This window comes from Eumetopias jubatus, unplaced genomic scaffold (genome assembly GCF_037043125.1).
Source record: "Eumetopias jubatus isolate StellerSeaLion01/CBP00866 unplaced genomic scaffold, mEumJub1_p1.0 scaffold_1, whole genome shotgun sequence".
Classification (NCBI taxonomy): Eukaryota; Metazoa; Chordata; class Mammalia; order Carnivora; family Otariidae; genus Eumetopias; species Eumetopias jubatus.
Genome location: NW_028274807.1, coordinates 123,850,751 through 123,877,242, shown reverse-complemented (window position 1 = coordinate 123,877,242; position 26,492 = coordinate 123,850,751). Strand labels below are relative to the sequence as shown.

Below are 26,492 nucleotides of genomic sequence, written 5' to 3'. Positions count from 1 at the left end.
AAGAGTTTTTTTTTTTAAAGATTTTATTTATTTGAGAGAGAAAGAATGAGACAGAGCACGAGAAGGGAGAGGGTCAGAGGGAGAAGCAGACTCTCCGCCGAGTGGGGAGTCTGATGCGGGACTCAATCCCAGGACTCCAGGATCATGACCTGAGCTGAAGGCAGTTGCTTAACCGACAGCCACCCAGGCTCCCATGTACTCTGAAGAGTTTTAATCAAGAAAGGGTTCTGGGGCGCCTGGGTGGCTCAGTTGGTTAGGCGACTGCCTTCGGCTCAGGTCATGATCCTGGAGTCCCGGGATCGAGTCCCGCATCGGGCTCCCTGCTCAGCGGGGAGTCTGCTTCTCCCTCGGGCCCTCCCCCCTCTCATGCTCTCTCTCTCTCTATCTCATTCTCTCTCTCAAATAAATAAATAAAAATCTTAAAAAAAAAAAAAAGGGTTCTGTACTTTGTGAAATGCTTTTTCTGCATCTGTTGAGAGGATCATATGGTTCTTTTTCTTTCTTTTATTAATGTGTTGTATCACATTGATTGATTTGCAGATGTTGAACCAGCCTTGCAGCTCAGGAATAAGTCCCACTTGGTCGTGGTGAATAATCCTTTTAGTGTACTGTTGGATCCTATTGGCTAGTATTTTGGTGAGAATTTTTGCATCCGTGTTCATCAGGGATATTGGTCTGTAATTCTCCTTTTTGATGGGGTCTTTGTCTGGTTTTGGGATCAAGGTAATGCTGGCCTTGTAAAATGAGTTTGGAAGTTTCCCTTCCATTTCTATTTTTTGGAACAGTTTTAGAACGATAGGTATTAATTCTTCTTTAAATGTTTGGTAGAATTCCCTTGGGAAGCCATCTGGCCCTGGGCTTTTGTTTGTTGGGAGATTTTTGATGACTGCTTCAATTTCCTTCGTGGGCTTATAGGTCTGTTCAGGTTTTCTATTTCTTCCTGTTTCCGTTTTGGTAGTTTATACATCTCTAGGAATGTGTCCATTTCTTCCAGATTGATATGCTGACATATAGTTGCTTATAATATGTTCTTATAATTGTTTGTATTTCTTTGGTGTTGGTTGTGATCTCTCCTCTTTCATTCATATTTTGTTGATTTGGGTCATTTCTATTTTCTTTTTGATAAGTCTGGCCAGGGGTTTATCAATCTTGTTAATTCTTTCAAAGAACCAGCTCCTATTTTCGTTGATCTGTTCTACTGTTCTTTTGGTTTCTCTTTCATTGATTTCTGCTCTGATCTTTATTATTTCTCTTCTCTTGCTGGGTTTAGGCTTTATTTGCTGTTTTTTCTCTAACTCTTTTAGGTGTAGGGTTAGGTTGTGTATTTGAGACCTTTCTTGTTTCTTGAGAAAGGCTTGTATTGCTATATACTTTCCTGTTAGGATTGCCTTTGCTGCATCCCAAAGATTTTGAACAGCTGTGTTTTCATTTTCATTGGTTTCCATGAATTTTTTTACTTCTTAATTTCCTGGTTGAGCCATTCATTCTTTAGTAGCATGCTCTTTAGCCTCCATGTATTTGAGTTCTTTCCGACTTTCCTCTTGTGATTGAGTTGTAGTTTCAAAGCATTGTGGTCTGAAAATATGCAGGGAATGATCCCAATCTTTTGGTACCGGTTGAGACCTGATTTGTGACCTAGGATGTGATCTATTCTGGAGAATGTTCCATGGGCACTAGAGAAGAATGTGTATTCCGTTGCTTTGGGATGGAATGTTCTGAATATGTCTGTGAAGTCCATTTGGTCCAGTGTTTCATTTAAAGGCTTTATTTCCTTGTTGATCTTTTGCTTCGATGATCTGTCCATTTCAGTCGGGGGTGTTAAAGTCCCCCACTATTATTGTATCGTTGTCAATGTGTTTCTTTGCTTTTGTTATTAATTGGCTTATATAATTGGCCGCTCCCATGTTAGGGGCATAGATATTTACAATTGTTAGATCTTCTTGTTGGATAGACCTTTTAAGTAGGATATAGTGTCCTTCCTCATCTCTTATTACAGTCTTTGTTTTAAAATCTAATTTGTCTGATCTAAGGATTGCCTCCCCAGCTTTCTTTTATGTCCATTTGCATGATAAATGGTTTTCCACCCCCTCACTTTCAATCTGGAAGTGTCTTTGGGTCTAAAATGAGTCTCTTGCAGGCAGCATATCGAAGGGTCTTGTTTTTTTATCCAATCTGATAGCCTATGTCTTTTGCTTGGGGCATTTAGCGCATTTACATTCAGGGTAACTATTGAAAGATACGAATTTAGTGCCACTGTATTGCCTGTAAGGTGGCTGTTACTGTATATTGTCTCTGTTCCTTTCTGGTCTGTGTTGCTTTTAGGCTCTCTCTTTGCTTACAGGACCCCTTTCAATGTTTCTTGTAGGGCTGGTTTTGTGTTTGCAAATTCTTTTAGTTTTTGTTTGTCCTGGAAGCTTTTTATATCTCCTTCTATTTTCAATGACAGCCTAGCTGGATATAGTATTCTTGGCTGCATATTTTTCTCATTTAGTGCTCTGAATATATCATGCCAGTCCTTTCTGGCCTGCCAGGTCTCTGTGGATAGGTCTGCTGCCAATCTAATGTTTCTACCATTGTACATTACAGACCTCTTGTCCTGAGTTGCTTTCAGGATTTTCTCTTTGTCTCTGAGATTTGTTTTACTATTGGATGTCGGGGTTTTGACCTACTTTTATTGATTTTGAGGGGGGTTCTGTGTGCCTCCTGGAGTTTGATGCCTGTTTCCTTCCCCAAATTAGGGAAGTTCTCTGCTATAATTTGCTCCAATATACCTCCTGCCCCTCTTTCTTTCTTCTTCTTCTGGGATCCCAATTATTCTAATGTTTCATCTTATGGTATCACTTATTTCTCGAATTCTGCCCTCGTGATCCAGTAGTTGATTATCTCTCTTTTTCTCAGCTTTTTTGATCTCTGTTTGGTCTTCTATATCACTAATTGTCTCTTCTACTTCATTTATCCTAGCAGTTAGAGCCTCCATTTTTGATTGCACCTCATTAATAGCCTTTTTGATTTCGACTTGGTTAGATTTTAGTTCTTTTATTTCTCCAGAAAGTGATTTTCTGGTATCTTCCATGCTTTTTTCAAGCCCAGTTAGTATCTTTATAATCGTCATTCTGAACTCTAGTTCCGACATCTTACTAATGTATTGATTAGGTCCCTGGCAGTCAGTCCTGCCTCTTCTTCTTTTTTTTTGAGGTGAGTTTTTCCCTCTTGTCATTTTGTCCAGAGTAGAATAGATGAATGAGAGAACAAAATGCTAACCAGATAACAATGAACCTAGAAAAATATACACTAAACAAATCAGAAGAGATTCAAAATTGGGAGGAAAAGAAAGGGAAAGAAAGGGAAAAAGAAAAAAAAAGAATATGATCAAGTATGATCAGGCTGGTGAATAGATCAGTGCCACACACTAGATTTTGGGTGTATTTTGGTCTGTTAGAAGAAACTGCCTTCCTAATATTTTAAAGAATGAAAAACTTATATGTACAAAAATAAGGGTAAATGCAATGAAGGGATAGAATATGACTGTAAGCATGAATATTATAAAAGATTTTATAAAAGGAATTGATAAGATGGTGGTTGAAAATGAAGAGAAATTAAAAAGAAAAAAAAGGGGAGAGAATGTGATCAGGCAGGAGACTAGAACAAAGCCATACACTAGAGATTTAGGGTATATTTTGAACTGTTAGAAGAAACTGTATCCCAAAATTTTAAAGATTAGGGAACAACTTATAAATATATACCAAAAATAAGGGTAACTACTCTGAAGGGATAGAATATGACTCTAAAAATGAAAAATAAAAAAGATTAAAATAAAAGAGATTGATAAGATGTCGGTTGAAAAAGAGAAAAAGAAAAATTAAAAAAAAATTTTAAAAATTAGCTTTGGGAAAGGTTGAAGAATCATGGGGAAAAAGGCCATGAATTCTATGTGTTGTATTCGCCTAGCGCTGGCGTTGTGCCATTCTCATTGATCGGTAAACTTGGTCTTGGCTGGCTGTTCTTGCTGATCTTCTGGGGGAGAGGCCTGTTGCTGTGGTTCTTAAATGTCTTTGTCGGAGGCGGAATTGCCCGCTAAGTAATCTGCTCAGGTTTGCTCTCCGGTGCTTTTGTTCCCTGCAAGCTTTCCATTCAGCTTTGGAGGACGAGAGTGAAAGTAGTGGCCTCCCAGTCTCCGCCCCGGAGGAGCCAAGAACTTGGGGCCCCACTCCTCAGTGAGCCCCCAGAGAAAAGTGGTCAATCACTCCTGTCTCCCTGGTCTCCGGCCACACTCTGTGCTCACCTGGCCTGTGACCGAGCGTTTCTATCTCTGGCACCCGACCTCGTGTGGAGTCTCCAAACCCAGCAGATCCCTGCAGTGCGCTCCCGTGCTGCTTCTCCCAGGGGAGGAAGGGGATTCTCCCTGGATCTGCCGCTTGTTGGGTCCCTGCTGGGGGAGCAGTGGCCTGACTGTGCCATGCATCACGGGTTATGGCAACCCCGAGCTGAGAGCCCACTCTTCGGCTCCATCTTTGCAGCCGGCTGTCCCCCTCCGATATCTTGGAGCTCTGCACTCAGGCACCCCCTTTCTGTGACTCCATGCTCACCCGGCCTGTGACCCAGCATTTCTATCTCTGGCACACGATCCTGTGTGGAGTCTTAAAACCCAGCAGATCTCTGCGGTGTGCTCCTGTGGCGCCACTCCTAGGGGAGGAAGGGGAGTCTCCCCGGATCTGCCACTTGTTGGGTCCCTGCTTCTACAGTGTGATGACTTTTCTGTTCAGAGAGTTGCTACTATTCTTTTCTTCAATCTCCTGTTGAGTTCGTAGGTGTTCAGAATGGTTTGATACCTATCTAGCTGAATTCCTGGGACCAGATGAAATTTAGGTCTCCTACGCCTCCACCATCTTGCCTCTCAAATAAATCTGAAAAAAAAAAAAAAAAGACAAAAAAGACTAATATCCTTAATATGTTAAAAAAACTTAAAAATTGTAGAAGTAAAGACCAAAATTTATAGAAAAACAGGCAGAAACCATGGATAGCTCACAAAAATATATATAAAATGGACTTTAAACATATGGAAAGATTTTCCACTTGACTCATTATGTTAGAAATGCAAATTAAAATTACACTGAGTTATCATTTCTCATCTGGCAGATTGGCAAAAAATTAACAACTTGAAAACATTTTCCATTGGTAAGTCTGGCAAAGCAGACTGTCTCATAAATTGCTGGGAAGGGCATATGGTAATTTCTAAGACTAAGTGGGTATTATTTACATGTGAACCCAGCAGTGCACCTTTCAGGTATTTACACTGAAGATATACTTCTCATATTCCAAAATTATAGATGTACAAGATTACTACTGTTGTGTTAAAAAATAATGTAGGCAGCCTGAATTTAATGTAAACAACACATGGGAGATTAGTTGAGTAAACTTTGGTCCCTCCACACAGTAGAGTCCTAGGCAGGAAGAGTGAGTGTGATCTCTATGAACTGATAGGAAGCGATTCTCAGGATATATTGTTAAGTGAAGAAATCCGAAGTGCTAAAGAGTATTTGTAGTAAGTTACTTTCCTTCTTAGACAGAAGGGGGAATTAAAAAGGTATACATGTATCTACTCATTTCTGTAATATACACGAGAGATAAATCAGAAAATGAAATTAATGACAGGGTGAGTAGAATTAGGGTGGAAGGGAGTGACATTAATCTATGTTAATGTTTACATGTTAAAGAAAATCAAGACTGAGGGAAAACCTTTAAGATGAAATAAAATCAAATGAACCTGTGTTTCAAATGAATAACTTTTGAAGACAGTATTTTGACTATATACCTTTAGTCCAGCGACAAATAGTTGTAAAGCAGTACTGAATTTTAGTTTTTGTTTTGTTTGCAGTTATAGGGGGTTTTCTGAAACCAGTTACTCTGTATTTAAGGATTAAATAAGTTCACTTTGAGGATAACGGGAGTCCAATATCTACTGTAGAAGAAAGGAGTTCTGAATATGGTAAGGGGAAAATTAGAATGAATCCCGTGGTTGAATTGGATTAGAATTAGAGTTATTAATATGAACTCAGTGTTTTCATACTACTTTTAGAAATGGGTGTGTGTGTATCTGTGGATTTCCTAGCTCTGTCCTCTAGGACAGCTTTTTAGAAGCAAGCTTACGTGCGCCTACCCCCCACCTCCCCCAAGGAATCTGAACCCTTTGGAGAAATGGCTGATTCTGGGCTTGGGCCAAGAAAAAGTACAAGATGAACCTGAAAGTAAGGTCATTCCAGAATGTAACATAGTTGCTCAAAGAGGGATGGAAAAACATCAAATGGCACAGGACCCCCCCTTGAATGAGCTCTCACTGGCAAATATGGGGCAATTTAAACATAAAATAATGATGGCAAAGATTACAATCCACATAATAAAACAAGAATTCCTAAATTCATACTTGTGGATGATGTAAATAAATGGGAAAGACAAGAAAGCTCTCTTACAGTATAATGCTAGCTAATAAATGGGGTGAGGGAAATCCCTGTTCGGCAGCTATCATGGCAATAATTGGGTCAGGTAAGAATCATGAATGCTAAGGCTAGTGGGTGAAAGTTTGATGAAAAATAGGATTTTTACATAATTTCTAAGTATTTCCCCACAGTATACTTATTTTACAGGGGAGAAACCTGCATATATCACCACCATTAATGGCCAAATTGACATTATGTGCTCCCCCTCCCCTTTTTTTAAGTAGGCTTCATGCTCGGCGTGGAGCCCAACACCGGGCTTGAATCCATGATCCTGAGTTCAAGACCTGAGATGAGATCAAGAGTCAGACACTAAACTGAGCCACCCAGATGCCCCCATTATGTGCCTTTTGATGTGATTTACTGAGAGGGTCACTTCTGTGATACTCTGCCAAAAATGCTTACCCTGACATTAAATATGAAGAAACATTAAACCCAAATGGAAGGCAAATAACCAAATGACCAGTCTGTGGTCTTCAAAGATGTCTTGATCATGAAGAAAAGGACTGAAGCGGGGGGGAGTTAGAGCAGGTTAAGTGATGTGACTACTAGAAGCAACTGCTGCTCTTGGGTTAGATTCTAGAGCCAGATTTTTGTTGCTATAAAGAGTGTTATTGGAATAACTGGCAATATTTGAACAAGGTTTTATAGTAGCTAGTAGTATTAGTTTCCTGATTTTGACAATCTCACTGCAGTTATATGATAATGTTCTTGTTCTTAGAAGGTACATACTGAGGTACTTAGAAGTAAAGAGGTATCTTGTCTGTAACTTACTCTCAAATAGTTCAGGAGAAAAATTGTGCACATAGACGTACATATCTACATATGTAGTAGAGAGAGAAAAATATATATGTGTATATATAAATTTACTTATATGTATATAAATAAATAGAGGAGATGTAGGTGGGGATAGAGAAGGAACGGTAAAATGTATGTGGTAAAATGTTAAATGGAGATATACTTTTTTTACTGTTCTGGAAATTTTTATGTAAGTTTGAAATGATTTCAAAATAAGGTTAAAAGAGTAAAATGATGCCAAATTCAAATAGAACCTTTAAAAAGGGTGCACTGGTTTCTCCTCCCCAGGAGGGAGGAGGCACTGCTATGCCTGCATCCTTGCAGACCATGTGGTGGGTGGGGGCTCTCCAGCTCTGTCATTCTGTAATGTAGCTGTATCTGGTTCTTTATCATTTTGAGCTCAGGTGTAAATTTATCCCTGCAGGTTATTGATGAGCGAGAATTTTTTGAGATCATGCCCAATTATGCCAAGAACATCGTTGTTGGTTTTGCAAGAATGAATGGGAGGACCGTTGGAATTGTTGGCAACCAACCTAAGGTGGCCTCAGGTAGGCAGGAGAGGCTCTCACCAACCTCGGGTGGCGGCTGGGGGCCGGGGCTGCCTGGGCTCACAGTGTCAGCCTTCTGCCTTTTCCTCAGAGGAGCCCTCCATGGCCAGAGAAGAAACTCCAATAGATGTTGTTATAAAAGCTCTTTTCTCTTCTAATGTTCATATCTCAAAATGCTTCTTTTATACTTTAATTTTTTTAAGGTTTATAGATAACTTTCTTTTTTCGAGTTCAGAAGGTCTTTACTTTTTCAGAGGTCTGCTTTCTGTCTCCCGCTGGTTAGATTTATGTCTCACCCACTAAACTATAAGCTCCATGAGGGCAGGGTGTCCTAGCCATCATTTTATCTCCAGTGTCTTCAGGGGTGTCCGGGACACAGTTGGTGGGTGATGAGTTAACAGCATCTTCCCGTGTCTGTGCCCCACAGTCTTCTGGGGAGATGGCCAGAGCTGAGCTACGGCCAGCCAGGTCATGGGGACTCATCCATGGCTGTGCTCTGGGTACAGTTGGAAGTGTGGCATGGGGACTGTAGACACTGCTTTTCTCCTATTTTCCTTCTTAGGTTTGTTTTGAATCCCTGTGTAGGAGAAATACGCCCTCCCTTATTGGCCCAGCTTCATCTTTTGTTTCTGTCATGGCAGTTTTACCTTGTCTTTAGAAAAAAGTTTTTTTTTTTTTTTTTTGCAATATTTTTTATCACGGTAAAAACATATATATGTGTGTGTGTATAAATAACATGAAGTTTGCCTTTTTAACCATTTTTAAGGGTATAATGTAGTGGCATTAACTACATTCACACTGTTTGCAGCCATTACCACTATCTTCCAGAAATTTTTCAAGTAGAAAAAGACTCCCTTTCCACCTTACCCACACACCTTGATAATACCTTTTCCTCAGAGGAGCCCTCCATCGCCAGAGAAGAAGCTCCGATAGATGTTGTTGTAAATCTCCTCCCTGTGAATTTACCTATTCTAGGTATCCCGTGTAAGTGGGATCATGTAGTTGTCTTCTTGAGTCTAATTTATTTTACTTAGCATAATGTTTTCAAGGTTCATCAATGTGGTAGCATGTATCAGAACTTTAACTTTTCACAGCTAAGTAATATTCCATTGTACATGTATACCACATTGATCTGTGATGGACACATGGTTTGTTTCCAGCTTTTGGCTGTTGTGACTAATGCCGCAATAAACATCGGTATGCAAGTATCTATCTGAATCCCCGTTTTCAGTTCTTTTGGGTATACACCTAGGAGTGGAATTATTGAGTCATATGGTAATTTTATGTTTGCTTTGAGGAAACACCATACTGTTTTCCACAGTGGCTGCGCTGTTTTACATTTTCACTGCACGGGGTTCCAGTTACGTCTCACTGTCTCCAGCACTTGTTAATTTCTGCTATGTTTTGATAAACAGCTATCCTAATGGGTAATTTTCATTTAAATTTCCCTAATGATTAGTGATGTTGAGCATCTTTTCATGTGCTTATTGGCCATTTGTAGATCTTCTTTGGAGAAATATCTATTAGATTCCTTTGTGCATTTTTAATTTTTTTTATTTGACAGAGAGAGAATGAGAGAGAGCGAGCCCAAGCAGGGGGAGTGACCGAGGGAGAGGGAGAAGCAGGCTCCCTGCTGAGCAAGGAGCCTGACGGGCTTGATCCCAGGACCCTGGGATCATGACCTGAGCCGAAGGCAGCTGCCTAACCGACTGAGCCACCCAGGCGCCCCTCCTTTGTGCATTTTTAATTATTTGTTTCTTGTTGAATTGTTGGAGTGCTTTATATTTTGGATATTAAAGCCTTATCAGCTATATGATTTGCAAATATTTCCTCCCATTCTGTAGGTTGTCTTTTCACTTTCTTGATAATGTCATTTGGTGTACAAAAATTTTAAAATTTTATGAAGTCCAATATATCTTTGTTGTTGTTTGTGCTTGTCAGGGTACCTGTTGATAAGTCCAGTCTCATGAAGCTTTCTCCCTATGTTTTCTTTTAGGAATTTTATGCTTTTAGCTTTTACATTTTGGTTTGATCAATTTTGAGTAAATTTTTACATATGATGTGAGTTAAGGATCCAACTTTATTCTTTTGCATGTAGAAATCCAGTTATCCCAGCATCCATTTGTTGAACAGATTGTTCTTCCCTATTGAATACCTTGGTGTCCTTGTCAAAAATCAGTGGGCTGTACATGTGTGGGTTTTTTCCTGGACTCTTTAATACTATTTAATTGGTCTAGTTAGGTTTATCCACATGCTGGTTTTCATTACTGTAGTTTTTTGTAGTAGGTTTTAATATTGAGAACTGTGAGTCTTCTCAAGTTGTTTTTAAAGATTGGTTTGGCTTTTTGGGATCTTTGGAGTTCCATATGAATTTGAAGATTGGCTTTTAGATTTCTGCAAAACAAGGATGTTGGAATTTTGATAGAGATTGCATTGAATCTTCAGATCACTTAATGTAGTAAGATGTTTCGACCTGTGAGCATAGGGTATCTTTCCATTTATTTTGGTCTTTTATTTCTTTCAGTAATGTTTTGTAGTCTTTAGTGTACAAGTCTTTCACCTCTTGGTTAAATTTACTCTTACCTGTTTTATTCTCTTAGATACTATTATAAATGGAATTCCTTTCTCGATTTCCTTTTTGGATTGTTCGTTATTAGAAAGACAACTACACAACTGATTTTTGTTTGTTGATCATGCAACCTGCAACTTTGCAGAGCTTATTAGCTTTACTAGCCTTCTTGTGGATTCTTTGGGATATTATATAGGATCATATTTTTTGCAAAAGAGGTATTTTTACTTTCTCTCCAATTTGGATACCTTTGACTATTTTTTTCTTGTCTAGTTACTCTGACTAGAATATCCAGCACACTGTTGAATGGCATTGGTGAAAGCAGGCATCCTTATTTTGTTCCTGATCTTAGGGGGAGAACTTTGTCTCTCACCACTGAATGTGTTAACTATGGGTTTTTCATAAATGCCCTTACTCGTTGTGAGAAAATTTCCTTCTTTCCTAGTTTTCTGAGTGTTGTTTCTTTTTTTTAATCTTGAACGGTTGATAGATTTTGTCAAATTCCTTTTCTGCAACAGTTGAAATGATAGTGTAGTTTTTGTCCTTCATTCTATTAATGTGTGTTATATTGATATTTTGTATGTTGAACCGCTTCTGCATTCCTGGAGTATATCCGACTTGGTCATGGTATATAATACTTTTTATAAAATAAATTTTATTTTTTTGAGCTCTTTAGTTTCACAGAAAAATTTAAGTGAAAACTACAGAATTCCCATATATGCTCTGCTATCACACATGCTCAGCTTACGTCACTATCAATATGCAGAACCAGAAGGGTACATTTGTTACAACTGATGAATGTACATTGACCCACCAGGAGTTTCTGTACTTCTGTATTCTCACCAGGATTTGGTCTTGTCAGTCAGTGTTCTGGATTTTGGCCATTCTCATAGATGTGTATATATCTCATAGATGTATGTATGTATCTCATAGATGTATCTCATTTTAATTTGTATTTCCCTGATGACATGATGTGGAGCATCTTATCATGTGCTCATTTGCCATCTGTATGTTTTTGTTTCCTTTGGTGAGGTGTCTGTTCAGATCTTTAGCCCCCCCCCTTTTTTTTATCTTTAGCTCATTTTTTAAATCAGGTTTTCTTTTTCTTTTTTTTAAGATTTTATTTATTTATTTGATAGATACACAGCGAGAGAGGGAACACAAGCAGGGGGAGTGGGAGAGGGAGAAGCAGGCTTCCCGCTGAGCAGGGAGCCCAGGATCGTGACCCGAGCTGAAGGCAGACGATTAACTGAGCCACCCAGGCTCCCCTTAATCAGGTTTTCTTATTGTTGAGTTTTAAGAGCTTTCTGTATACATTAGATAGCAGTTCCTTTATCACATGTATATTTGGCAAATACTTTCTCCCAGACTGTGGTTATATTCTCATTTCTCTAGAAAGTGTCATTTGCAGAGCAGAAGTTTTTAATTATAATGAGGTCAACTTATCAGTTATTTTTTTCATAGATCATGCCTTTGGTAGAAAGATACCACCATACCCAAGGTTGTTTTTCTCCTATGTTATCTTCTAGGCGTTTTAGAGTTTTGTGTTTTATATTCAGGTCTCTGGATCCATTTTGAGTTAATTGTCATGAGAAGTGTAAGGTCTGTGTCTAGATTAATTTTTTTGCTTGTGGACGTTGAGTTGTTCCAGCACTATTCGTTGAAAAATGATCTTTCTTCCATTGTATTGCCTTTGTTTATTTTTATTTTTTGTCAAAGATCAGTTGATTATATTTATGTGGGTCTATTTCTGGTTTCTCTGTTCTGTTCCATTGATCTATTTGTTTGTTCCTTCACCAGTACCACACATCTTGATTACTGTAGCTTTATAGTAAGTCTTGCAGTTAGGTATTGTCAGTCCTTCAACTATATTTTGTCCTTCAATATTGTGTTGGCTGTTCTGAGGTTTTTGCCCCTCAATATACTCTTTAGAATCAGTCTGTCAACATCCACTAAATAACTTGTTGGGATTTTGATTGGAATAGTGTTAAATCTAGAGATCAAGTTGGAAATACCTGACCTCTTGACGATATTGAGTCTTCCTATCCATAAACATGGAATATGTCTCCATTTATTTAATTCTTCCATTTTATTCATCAGAGTTGTATAGTTTTCCTCATACAGATCTTATAATGTGTTTTATTTGATTTATGCCTCTATTTCTTTTTTGGTTAGTGGGTACTAATGTAAATGGTATTGTGTTCTTAGTTTCAAATTCACTACTGGTATATAGGAAAGTGATTAACTTTTATTAACTTTGTATCCTGCAACCTTGTTATAATTGCTTATTAGTTTCAGCAGTGTTTTTGCCAATTCTTTAGGATTTTCTACATAGATTATTATGTTATCTGTGAACAAAGTTTGATTTCTTCCTTCCCAGTCTGTGTACCTTTTGTATATTTTCTTGTTTTACTGGATTAGCTAGGACTTACAGTACAGTTTTGAAAAGTAGTGGAGAGGGCGTTTTTGCCTTGTACCTGATCATAGTGGGAAAGCTTCTAGTTTTTCACCATTATGCATGATGTTAGCTGTAGATTTTTGGTTAGATGATCTTTATCAAGTTGAGAAGTTGCCCTTATAGTCCTCGTATTGCTTTTTCTCTATCTACTGACAGGTTCTTGTGATTTTTCTTCTTCAGCCTGTTGATGCAGTGGATTACATGAATTGATTTTCAAACGTTGAATCTGCCTACCTGTGATAAATCCCACTTGGAAGTAGTATATAATTACTTTTATAACATTGCTGGATTTGATTTGCTAATATTTTGTTGAGGGTTCTTACGTCTGTGTTCACGAGAGACATTGGTTTGTAGTTTTCTTGTAATGTCTTTTTCTGGTTTTGGTAATAGCGTAATGCTGGCCTCATAGAATTATTTAGGAAGTATTCCCTCTGATTCTGTCTTCTGGGAGAGATTGTAGAGAATTGGTATAATTTCTTAAATGTTTTGTAGAGTTCACCAGTAAAACTTTCTGGGCTGCATTTGTTTTTTAAATCACATAAGAAATAAAAAATGGTATTACAAATCAAAAATACGGGGCACCTGACTGGCTCAGTTGGTTAAGTGTCTGCCTTCGGCTCGGGAATTGATCTCAGGGTCCTGGGATCGAGCCCTGTGTCGGGCTCCCTGCTTCCCGGGATCCTGCTTCTTCCTCTCCCTCTGCCTACATCTCCCCCTGCTTGTTTTTGCTCTCTCTCTCTCTGTGTCAAATAAATAAATAAAATCTTAAAAAAAATATATATATAATACTGGCTTTTACATTTCCCCATGTAATTACCTTTACTAGAGATCTTTATTTCTTCATACAGTTGTATGGTACTGTCTAGTATTTTTTTCATTTCAACCTGAAGGATTCCCTTTACCATTTCTTGTAGGGGAGGCCCAGTGGTAATGAACTCTTCAGCTTTGATCTTGGAATGTCTTACTTTGTCCCTCATTTTTCAAGGACAGTTTGCCAAACATGGAGTTCTTGGTTGACAGTTTTATTCTTTCAGTGCTCTAAGTCATCCCATTGTCTTTTGGCCTTCATGGTTTTTCTACTCAGAAATCAATTGATAATCTTACTGAGGATCTCTTGTATATGGTGAGTCACTTCTGTCTTGCTACTTTCAAGATTCTGTCTTTATCTTTTAGTAATTTGATGATAATGTGGCTCAGTTGGGGGGGGCTGTGTTTATTCTACTTAGTTTCTTGGATTTGTCACTTCATGTTTTACATCAAATTTGGGAAGTTTCTGGACATTATTTCTTCAAATAATCTCTGTCCCTTTTTTCTCTTTCTCCTCCCTCTGGTATTGCCTTGCTGCATATGTTGGTTCAAATGATGGTATTTCATAGGTCTCTTAGTTTCTATTAACTTCATTTTTTCTTTTCTTTTTGCTCAGACTGGATAATTTAAATTATCTTCAGGTTTCCTGATCCTTTCTTCTCTTTTCTCAAATCTGCTATTGAACCCCTTAATGTAACCCCCCCCCCCCAATTATGGTAGTTTTCAGCCCCAGAATTTGTTTGGTTCCTTTTTATGATTTCTTGCCTTTTGATATTCTCATTTTGTTCATACATTGTTTTCTGATTTTTAAATATCTTTGTTCATGTTTTTCTTTGCATCTTTGGCCATATTTAAGACAGTTATTTTAAAGTCTTTGTCTAGGGGCATCTGGGTGGCTTAGTTGGTTAAGTGTCTGCCTTTGGCTCAGGTCATGATCCCAGGGTCCTGGGGTTGAGTCCTATGCTGGGCTCCCTGCTCTGTGGGGAGCCTGCTTCTCCCTCTCTGCCCTCCCCTCCAACTTGTGCTTGTGCTGTCTCATGTTCTCTGTCTCTCTTTCTCTCATAAAATCTTAAAAAAAAAAAAAAGTCTTGGGGCGCCTGGGTGGCTCAGTCAGTTGTCTGCCTTTGGCTCAGGTCATGATCCCAGGGTCCTTGGATTGAGCCCCACATCAGGCTCCCTGCTCCCTGGGGGAGCCCGCTTCTTCCTCTCCCTCTGCCTGCCACTCCCTCTACTTGTGCGCACTCTCTCTCTCTCTCTGTCAAATAAATAAAAAAATTTTAAACAAACAAAAAAAGTCTTTGTCTAGTAAGTTCAGTGTCTGGGCTTCCTCAGGGACAGATTCTATTTTGTTTGTTTGAGTGGCTGTTTTCCTGTTTCTTTGTAAGCCTTATTATTTTTTGTTGAAAACTGGACATTTGAATATTGTGGTAACTCTGGAAATCATATTTTCTTTCCTAGGTTTTGTTGTGGTTGATCATTGAATGCTGTAATAGTCCATTTGTCTAGTCATTTTTCCTGATTATTTTTGCAGACTTTATTCCTCCAGTGGTCGCTGAAGTTTCTTTTCCTTAGCTTGTATCCAGCTGGCGTTTTGACAGAGATACCCTTGAACACCAGGTGCTAAAACAGACAAACAAAACATGTCTTTTAGTCTTTGAGAATTGGCTCTGTGCTGGGGCTCTCCTTCAACACTTAGGCAGACTTAAACTGAGCTTAGGGATCAGCCCAAGGTTAACTCTTAAGATCTTTGTAGGTTATTTGTTTTGTAATGTGTTTTCATTTTCATTCATCTTCAGATATTTCCTTTTCTCAGGTCTTTTCTGAGCATGCATCTGGTTCTAGGCATATCTGTGTCTTTCTGAAATCCCCTGTATACATAGGTGTTCTTGAGTGCCCTAATTTCCCAAAGAAACTCTGTTTTGTTTTGTTTTTCCTCCTAGGCCTTAGGTGATTGAAGCATAATCTTTTGCCTCAGATATCTACAGGTTGTTCCTTTGTTTTTGAACAATGGCTGCCACTTTTCTGGCCTGCGTGAATTCCAAGTTAGGTGAAACAGATGAAAGTCAGTCTTTCAGACAAGTTAAAACAGACCTATGTGATAATTTGTGACTGAGGTCTTCTTTGTTCCCTCTAGAACTAGGGAGAGTGTGGGGCAAGTGTAATTAAGAACACCAACAAGGCTTTCCTACTATTTTTAAGTTGCCTTTTTCTTTTGTTTGTTTCTTTCTTTTTTTAAGTAGGCTCCACACCCATCTTGGGGCCCAAACTCACGACCCTGAGATCAAGAGTCAGATGCTCTACTGCCTGAGCCCCCCAGGTGCCCCTTAAGTTGCCTTTTTTCTTGATTTGTCTTTCTTTTGATTGTTGTAAACCTTCACTTATTCCAGAGTTTCTGCTTGTTTTGTTATGTTTCTGTTGGAGGATAGGAGCTTGGAACTGCCCACTCCACCATTTTGTTGTTTAAAAAAAGTGTTTAAAGTCAGGAATTCACACCTATTGAAAATTGCATTTTGTTCCTCCAGTGAGTTCATAACTGTCCATACATTCCTTTAGTTTCTCCTTTTAGCTTTGTCAGTCCCTGGCACAGACTTCACATGGTTTCTTGTGTCTGCTTTAAGGTCTTTCTCAACCTGTGACTACCTCTGCAGGTTCAGGTTGACTTTCATAGGCTCACTTTTTAAGAAACTGCTTTGCTTGTCCTGGAAATTTTCTCTATAAATAGCCAGGTTGTCTACCCCAGGGGCCCTCCCCAGCTCTGGCTGGAGCCTGAACTCTTGATTCCATCTGGTTCCTTGAGTTCTCTTTTTCTTGGCTTAAAAATTCTTTGTGATGTTTATGGAGGGCAAGATGTGGAAGTTCAGTAGGTTACTGCTTTTTTGAAGAAAGCTTCGTTTTATTGACTTCTTCATTCCCTGTTACTAAAAGCCCACTTCAGAGGCTCAGATAGAGAGCTTCTGTTCTGGTTCTCATTTTTTCTTGTAGGAATTAGCCACGGCTCTTTGGACACTCTCTGATTGCCGGGCTCTCTGTATAGCCCTGGGACTAGGCCTAAGATGCTAAGGCCAGGCCTCTGGACATGGGGCCCATTCCATGGCAGCTCGGGGCTGCAGGTTTTCCAATTCTGTGTTCATTTCCCCAATGATTACATCTTGTTTTGCTTGTCAGTGTTCATCTTTCTTTTCAGTTTGATTTTGAGTGTAGCCTCTGGGTACTTTTTGCAGTTTCTTAATTTAGAATTGTTTTTTTTTTTCTGGGACTTATCACTGATTCTTTATTTCAGATCATTAACATAGATTTTGAATAGAAAGGAAGGAAAGATTTAAAAATCTTTTATTGAGTTATAATTTACACACAATAAAATATACAGCTTTCAAATGCTCATTCTGATAGGTTTTGACAATTTGACAATTGTATACAACCTTGTTATCACCGTCTAGAACTAGATATAGAACATTTCTGTCATCTTAGGAAATGCATTTAGCAAGAGGGAAGTTTTACCTGTTTTTCTTTTCTGAGTTTCTTTTTCATGATTTCTAGCATTCTTTATATATTTTGGTGTGAGTCCTTTGTCAGATATGTGTATTGCAAATATTTTTTCCTGATTAGTGACTTATTTATTCAATAAATTAATGGTGTCTTTACTCATTATTTTAAACATCTGATGAAGCCCCATTTATCAGTGTTTTTTATTTATGATTAGAGCTTTTGTGTCTTTTCTAAGAAATCTTTGCCTACTACAAGGGTGCAAAGATAATCCAATATTATTGCCTAGTTTCGTAGTTCTGGGTTTTATATTAAGGTCTGTGATCTATTTTGAATGGATTTTTGTATAGAGTTTATAGTGTGAAACAGTCTAATTTCGTGTGTGTGGTTTTTTTGTTTTTTTTAAGATACGGATAGTTAATTATTTCATCACCATTTGTTAAGAAGACTTCCTTTCCACATTGAATTGTTTTGGTGTCTGGTCTAAAATCAGTTGTGTGGTTCTGTTTCTTCACAATGTATCCTGTTTCATTGTCATTTTGTCTACCTTTATGCCTTTGCCATATTGCCTTGATTATTGCAGCTTTATAGTTCTCAGTGGTTCTGAACTTGGGGCACTATCAGGATCCTGGGGACATCTGACAATGTTGGAAACATTTTTGGTTGTCACAGGTGTGGATTCTGGTGGGGGAGTGGGTGCCACTGGCATCTCGTGGGTGGAGGTCAGAGATGCCGCTAAACATCCTGTACACACAAGACAAACCCCGACAACAAAGAATTATCCAGTCCAAAATGTTGTTAGTGCTGAGGTTGAGAAACTGCTTTGTAAGTCTTGGAAAGTCAACTAGTGTAAGTCTTCCAATTAAAAAAAAAAAACCGTCTTAACTATTGTTTCCTTTGTATTACCATTTGAATTTTAGAATCTGCTTATCAATTTCTATAAGAGAATGCCTATGATTTTGATAGTAATTGCTTGAAAATATAGGTCTGTTCAGTATGCTAGCTTGGTAAACTTTAAGGTAAATGGTATATATTTAATAGTATATAATTATAATTATATAACACAATATATGTTTTTATTCATTATATATCATTATATTTTATAATATATTAATATCCATTAATAATTAGTAATATTTAATAGTATGTAATTAAAATTGAATACAATTAGAAATTTGGTTTCTTGGTTGTAGTAGCTGTATTTCAAGTGCTTAATAGCTCTAGTGACTATCATGTTGAATAGTAGTACAGTCAGAGAACATTCCTAGAAAGTTCTTTTGACCAGCACTGGTATAAATCATTTTGGGAATTTACCCATTCTTCTGATCCATGGGTGTATAAGTGTTTTTTTTTTTTTTTTTTGTAGATAGTCAAGTTATGAAAATTCCACTGTACTCCTAGGCTACTGCTAGTTTTTTTTTTTTTTAAGATTTATTTTAGCGAGCGTGTGAGCAGGGGGAGGGGCAGTGGGAGAGAAAGAGAGAGACTCTCAAGCAGGTTTCGTGCTCAGTGTGGAGCCAACACCAGGGTCGATCTCATCACCTGGAGATCATGACCTCAGCTGAAACCAAGAGTTGGTTGCTTAATCGACTGAGCCACCCAGGTGCCCCACTGCTAGTTTTGAGTTACGACTGAATATTGAATGTTGTCAGATCTTTATTTATTTCTGTTGAGAAGACTATATGGTTTTTCTCCTTTATTTAGTATAATTTCATTGGTTTTCATGTTAGATTAACCTTGCCTTCTTGGGATAAACCCCATTTGGTTAGGATGTGTTTGTGTTTTTATATATTGCTGGATTTGATTTGGTAATATCTTAGGAATTTTTGCATTTGTGTTCATAAGAGAGTTTGGTCTCTGTTCCTCTCTTAAGATGTCCTTATTTTGTTTTGGCATCAGGATAATGTGGCTTCATACAATATGTTGGGAACTATTCTAGGAGAGGAGATACACTAGTAACTGAGCTCTTACTCTGTGCCACTTTACAGATACCATCTCCTTTAATCCTTACAACTATGATAGGAGGTAGTAACATCCCAACTTTGCAGGTGAGGAACCTCAGGCTCAGAAAGGTAAATTCCCAAGGGCACATAGGTATAACTGGTGAAGCCAGAATCTGATTCCAAGCTACAGGGAGTCTCTAAGAGCAGCCCTTGAATGATACCTCCCACTATTGGTTCCATGTGGGGAAGTCAGGCTGTACCCCAGGTGGCAGCAGTCCTTCAGCTTATGAGGCAGAGTCTCGCTGCCTGCAATAGGCTGTGCTCCCAGCAAGAGAGTCTGTGCCCTCAGAGCCGAGGCCACTCCTGGATGGGTTCTCCTGTCTTCCCTGTTTTTTTCCTGGAGTGTAAGGGTTCCCCTTTACATTCCCTGATGAGGAAACTTTGATGCCTCCATAAAAATCAGCTCTGGATGGTTGCTGAGGGTACATTCCCATGTGGGTGGAACTGGAAATTGCCCAGAAGCTCAGCATGGATAATCCCTCTCATTCTAGGATGTTTGGATATTAATTCATCTGTGAAAGGGGCTCGTTTTGTCCGATTCTGTGATGCATTCAATATTCCACTCATCACTTTTGTTGATGTCCCTGGCTTTCTGCCTGGTAAGTCATTGACAGAAGTGGGGGGGGGGCTGGGAGAGGTGGTTTTGCCCAGTAAGGCACCCACTTTATTTGGAGGTTTTCTTGGAAAAATCTCTAAGTATTTGTGACATCTCTGTATTCTAGGTGTCTGGAAGATGGGCTATGGGGTGGGGGTGGCTCTCCCTTGGCCCTTTGGGGAGCAGGGGAAGACCTCATAACTGAGAGTGGCAGTCAAACCTTGTGAGGAGTTTTGTATCTAGTAACTCTTCCTCATGATCTAGGCACAGCACAGGAATACGGAGGCATCATCCGGCATGGTGCCAAGCTTCTCTATGCATTTGCCGAGGCAACTGTACCCAAAGTCACAGTCATCACCAGGAAGGTGAGGAACTTGTATCAGAATCTAGGAGTCCATTTCTGGCAGCTTGGCCACGTTTGGAGGTCTGGCTAAGAGTTTCAGGAGGGCTGGGAAAAGGAGTATACCTTGCTCACCCTTAAAAAGATCTTTTGAGGGCAGCATTTTTACAGCCCTGTGGACACACCCTGCAGATATGTCGGTGGTCATGTCTGGGAACTGAAAGCATCAGTGGGACAAAGCCAGGAAAGACAGTGAACATTAACTGTGAAAGGCCTCTGGGTTGTGTCTAGGTATTCTCTGCTCTGGCTTCCTGGCCTCAGAGACATTGGGCCTTCAGTAGCCCAGGAGGGCTCTTCTCTTTTTGTCCTCATTTCACTTGGCTTCCTAGGATGTTTCAGGGCATGATCTGTTTGATTCAGGCTCTAACGTTCAGCATTTGGGTCTGTTCCAGGCATATGGTGGTGCCTATGATGTCATGAGCTCCAAGCACCTTTGTGGTGACATCAACTATGCCTGGCCTACAGCAGAGATTGCAGTCATGGGAGCAAAGGTGAGGGCTTCTAGCTTTCTCTTTGCCTGGGTCTGGGTACTGCACTCTCCCAGCAGGAGCTCATAGGTGGGAAATGTTGGAGAGAGGCTCAGACCCCTCAGATGGGCCAGGATTCCAGGGAGTTGGGGTCTGGACCTTGAAAAGTCTCCCACCTTGAGCCCCAGGGCCAGCTCTGGCTCCTGTCCTGCACTCGCACTTCAGGCACGTGCTGGTATCTTCACGCTCAGGGTGAGAGGGCCCCTGAGGGGGTTTTGAGATTATCAGTAAAGGGGAAAGGATTTAGTCAGCTGAACTAGCCTTTGGGAGGATTGGATATTGCCTGTAACTCCATCTCCTCTCTTGGGGTGGGGGGGGTGGGGTGGCTAGAGCCATTCCTTTTAGCCCATGGAAGCTGAACCGTAGTTCTGACCCCTGGTGACTCCTGGTGACTTGCCCTGGTGGGCAAGGTATAGCAGTGCCCCACCTTATCCATATAGGGCACGCTCCAACACCCCCAGTGGAGGCCTGAAACCAGGATAATACCGAGCCCTATATATGTTGTTTTTTCATATACATACTTATTTACTTATGATAATGTTTAATTTATAAACTAGGCACAGTAAGAGATTAACAATAATAAAACAGAATGATTAAAACAATATGCTGTAATAAAAGTTGTGGAATGTGGTCTCTCTCTCAAAGTATCTTGTCCTCACTCTTCTTGTGAGATAAGATGGAGTGAGGTGAAGACCATAGGCACTGGTGTCAGGAGGTTTATCTGTCGTCTCCTGGAGTGTGGTTGATCCTGGGTAACTGAAATTGCAGATGAGCAGGGACTACTGTACTACTGTTGCTTAGTAGCCTGGTCCCCACTCCTTTCCTGCTTTGAAACAGCTCTTGGGATTGTACCAGATAACTCCCTTGACTCTCCCCATAGCTGACTTTTAGGGGTTCTGAGGTCAGGGCTCATCTTTTAGTCCTCCGTACTTCTATATTTGCAGTCCAGTCTGTCTGCCTTTGGCCACTGAACTGTGTACTCAGGATAAGAAAAAAGGAAAACAGCGTTTGACTTCCCTTGATGCAGGGGACCATGGATCTAATGATGGAAAACAGGCCAAACATCTTGGCCTCAGAGAAGGATAGATGCAAGTGGACAGAGTGGGATGGAACTGGGGACACAAACGACTGGCTTTGCCCGGCTGCCTGTGGTTGGGGCCACAGCTGAACGTCCCATCATCTAGGCCCTGGAGTCATGATGGTTGACTCCAGCAGTGCTTACCTCTAGGCCCTTCTCTCCAGAGCACTTTGATTTACCGTGAAGTTCACAACCACACACTGTGATAGTGAGTTGAGGGAGGTCTACCCAGGTTGGGACTGCCAGCTACTGGCATAACTACTCTCATGACAGGGTGCTGTGGAGATCATCTTCAAAGGGCATGAGAATGTGGAAGCTGCTCAGGCGGAGTATATCGAGAAGTTTGCCAACCCCTTTCCTGCTGCAGTGAGAGGTAGGGACTGTGGTGGGGAGGGCAGCATTGGTCATTTGCTGGGTCACTTGCTCATTCTTTTACTCCCAGAGTCTCACATGACCGTCCTTTGCTCTTACAGTTGAATCTGGAGATGAGTGAGGGGTGGGCTTGTCGCTGGGCAGTCATCACTTAAGGACGGTATATATGCTGCTTTGGTAACTAGGATCATAACATTACTGAAATGGCTAAATTTCTTAGTGTTGTTCCAGTTACCTAAGTATTGTGTAAAAAACCAATCTAAAACAGAGTGGCTTAAACAAACAACTTTTTTTTTTTTTAAAGAATTTATTTATTTGAGAGAGAGAGAGATAATGAGAAAGAGCACGAGGTAGGGGGAGAGGGAGAAGCAGGCTCCTTGAGCAGGGAGGTCAACATGGGCCTCGATCCCAGGACCCTGAGCCAAAGGCAGATGCCCAACTGAGCCACCCAGGCGCCCCCTCCCCTTTTTTTTGCTCATGTTTCTGAGGGTCATCAGTTTGGTCTGGGCTCAATTAGGTGGTTCTGCTGGTCTTGCCTGGGATCAATCATGCAAAGATAGTGAATTGGTAGTTTGGGGCTGGATAGTCCAAGATGGCTTCACTTACATGGCTGCTGTTGGCTGTCCGCTAGACTCTGCACATGACTTCTTATTCTTAAGGTTACTTCACACTTGATGGTGTCCTGAGGGCAGCAAGAGGGTGGGAGAGGAAGCTGCAAGGCACCTTGAGACCTAGGTTTTGAAATTGCACAGTATCACTTCTGCCACATTTTGTTGGCCAAAGCAAGTCACAAGGTCAAGTGAGGAAATTAAATCCTTGATGGGAGGAGTTGTGAAATCACATTGCAGAGGGGCTTGTGTTAACAGGGATAGGAGGAAGTGTAGTGATTTTTGAAAATGCAAATGTATTTTCTTAACTTTTGACTTCATCTTGGCAGGGAGGGGATCAGATTTCATTTTCTTGCCAAGTGCTCCTAGGCCAGAAGCTGGGGCCCTGCCAGAGGAACAGGGATGCTCCTAGGATGCAGGGGAAGGTTCACAGGGTCCATGCCCTCTTATAGTAACTTGGGTCCTGCTCACACTGTCAGCCCCAGAGATGGTACCCAGGCTGAACACAGATTGGGGGGTGGCATTATCTGGGGATGCAGATGATCTACTTCCTTTTCTGTGCTTCACCAGGATTTGTGGATGACATCATCCAGCCTTCCTCTACACGAGCCCGCATCTGCTGTGACCTGGATGTCTTGGCCAGCAAGAAGGTACAGCGCCCTTGGAGGAAACATGCAAATATTCCACTGTAAACGAATCAAAGGATAATAAACCAAGAGCCAATTACTGCCTGGCCATTCGTACCCATCCCTGCCTTTTGCAATCATGATACCTGGAAATCTAAATACCAGTAATTACTTGCAATGGCTGTTTATTAAATTCTAGGAAGATTTCATTTATGCCTTACTGTAAAATTACTTGCTTTATTAAAAATTTGTTTTAACTGGTATTTTTTGAGCAAATCTCATTTTTTATGGTAGAAATCTGAAAAATCAAGAAAACAGTACACAGAGTATTGTCACTTAGAGCTGACCCTTATATGACACCTCTTTGTATTTTTTTCCTTTTTCCCCAGATTTTCTTTTTCTCTGTAGGTGAGATAAGCAGCTTTTAGGGCAGAGTACTTAACTGCTTAGGCTTCAGTTTCCTTACTTTTAAATAGTATTTAATAATGTGCCCTTAATTCCTCTGGGAATTGTTGAGGATTAAATGGGATGTTTGCAGTTATGTCTGGCAGAATGGATGCTAGGTAAGCTGTAGTGCTCTATATTAGGTGCTTTTTAGAAATGTGTTCTCACATTTTAAAAAACTTATTTTGGAAATTTTCAAACCTATAGAAATGTTGCAAGAGTGGTATTTGTATACCTTTCACCTAGATTATCTAGTTAATTGTCTACATTTGCTACATCTCTTTCATAAATATATAATTACTATTTTTATTGACCCATTTGAGAGTAATTTGCAGAATCATGACACTTTATCCCCCTGCACCACCAAACATCAGTGTTTATTTTCTAGGAACCAAGGCTCATTGTTTTACAGTCTTTCATTACATTGACATTTGTTGGAAGAGTGGTTGCCTGTTATTTTGTAGAATATCCCTCAATTTGGGTTTGATTTGATTGTTTCCAGGTGTTCAGATCTAGGTAAGAGTTATACACAATGTTCTTTCTCTGTATCACGTTAGGAAGCACATTATGCTAGTTTTTTCCATTATTGATGAAATTGACTCATCACTTACAGTGGTGGCTGCAAAGGTTACCATTTTTTCTTTGTAATTAATAATTGATCTGGGGAGGGGCCTCTGGGTGGCTCAGTCGGTTGAGCGTCTGCCTTCGGCTCAGGTCATGATCTCGGGGTCCTGGGATCGAGCCCCGCATCGGGCTCCCTGCTCAGCGGGAGTCTGCTTCTCCTTCTCTCTGCTCATGCTCTTCCTCTCTCTCTCAAATAAGTAAATAAAAAATATTAAAAAAAAATAATTGATCTGGGGACATTCTTTAAGCCTGTCAACAAACTTTCATCCAGTACTTTTAGTAATCCATTGATGATTCTTGTCTCAATCAGCTATCCTGTGTTGATTCTAATAATGTTTGCATTTCTAACCCTATCACTGTCTGCATTTGTTAGTTGTTAGTCTCCTGGAAGAGCTTTCTTTTCTGTTTAAATTTTTTCAGTATCTGTTTAGACTCATTCTTTTTTAAAAAACATTTTTTCCTAAAATAACTTTTTCTTACTATGCTGTCACCCTGTCAAATTTTCAAACACACATTAACTAGTTCGTTACATTTTTTTTCTCCCTGTCCATCCCTACTCCACCCCCAAGAGATGAGATTGGGAAGCATATATTATAGTTGAAATCTGTTTGGTATATAGTAGGGGTTTCATAAATGTTTCTTTTAGTGAATGAATGTATCAAACAAGAAAGAACAAACTCATGGATTCCTTTAAAATTTAACGTGTTACTCATTTTGACACTTAAAATTTCAAAGGAGCTTCTTTAAAGTTGGCTCTTTGACCCTTTTCATATGTCCCAATAATTTCTGGCACACTTCCTTATTTTTTTGACACAGAATAATGTACCAGGCTCATCTTCTATTTTCCTTGCCCAGCCCTGGATTCAGTGATTTCTCCCGAGTCCTGGTTTCTTTTAGTAGATGTGACTTAGAAGCTAAAATTGGCAGATGTTCACATTGATGCTGAGGTGTCATTGCTTCTAGGTATTTTCAGCAGACTAGGAAATATACAAATTTGTGAATATAAAGGTATATGAGGAACATGTATATATATTATGTACTTATTATATATATGTTTAAAAATCATGAGTTCATACTGGAACTTTTAATCCCAATCCAACATACAGGTTCTTCTTTGCTTTCCCCTATTCTATATGTATTTATCTCAGGGGTAAAACTGGGTCCCATTACCTTCAATATAATTTACTCACTTGCTCAATCTTACACTAAATACAAAAGTTTGAGAACTTCTAAAGTTCAAGACTCTCAGTTTAAAGACAAAAGAACTACAAGAAAGTACATGGTCAAGTTATTTGTATTTATGTTACCCATTTGAAAGAGTCAATTTTATGTTTGTGGACAATTTTAGTCCCCCCCCCCCCCATCTTTGTTGACTTTATTTGGCTGAGGATGTAAAGCATTAACGATTATATTAGAAATGGAGATTTTAAGTGGTTTCAGCATAAAGGTCAACTATGGAGTGCTTGTTTCAGAGGGCCCCATGGGGTGTGCTTTTTTCTGTGGTGAGAGCCCTGGGTCTTCCCACCACTGACGACTTTCCCTTGTCCCAGATCCTTAGCTCCAAAGGAGCTTGGATGTTCTATCATTTCAAGCTCAACTTGAGCTAAATCAGTATGTGATTGTCTTATATACTTTTCCCATTTCTACCAGCCACCCCATCATTCCAGGTAGCCAGGCTTACGGCTCTGGAGTTTCTTTTTCTTGAATGTCTCTCTTCCCTTTCCAGGTGATTGGGAATCTCCCATTCTAGTCAGGCTCTAAGTGGAGGTATCCCCACTGGTGTTTCTGTGTGCCCCATCCTTAAAGCCAGAAATCTTTTTCTGAGCTAATAGACTTATTCCAGGTCCAGATTTTGTTGCATTCATCTGCTCTTAGCATTTCCCGTGCATAGTGCCCTGCTCTCCAGTCTTTAGCCCACACAGAAGGTTCTGTGTCCCTCCCTTGCTTGCCAAGTGAGTTTAAGCCTGCAGCCCCGTCAGTTCCCCATTGGAACACCCTCTTGTTGAATAGCTCGTTTGCTCATGCTCAAGGAAGGACCTGACTTGGTTCATCTTCACCTGT

At 39.9% G+C, this 26,492-nt stretch overlaps 1 protein-coding gene across 1 annotated transcript in view; it reads left to right on the top strand.

Moving 5' to 3' along the window:
* PCCB (propionyl-CoA carboxylase subunit beta) overlaps positions 1-23,626 on the top strand; it is a 99,994-nt gene extending 76,368 nt beyond the window's left edge. Inside the window, exons 10-15 of the mRNA XM_028099214.1 lie at positions 7,714-7,837; positions 19,649-19,756; positions 20,017-20,117; positions 20,545-20,643; positions 22,031-22,130; positions 23,308-23,626. Of these exons, the coding sequence (XP_027955015.1) occupies positions 7,714-7,837; positions 19,649-19,756; positions 20,017-20,117; positions 20,545-20,643; positions 22,031-22,130; positions 23,308-23,429 (654 nt within the window). The 3' untranslated portion in view covers positions 23,430-23,626. The remainder of the gene's footprint in view (positions 1-7,713; positions 7,838-19,648; positions 19,757-20,016; positions 20,118-20,544; positions 20,644-22,030; positions 22,131-23,307) is intronic.
* The last annotated feature ends 2,866 nt before the right edge of the window (positions 23,627-26,492 follow it).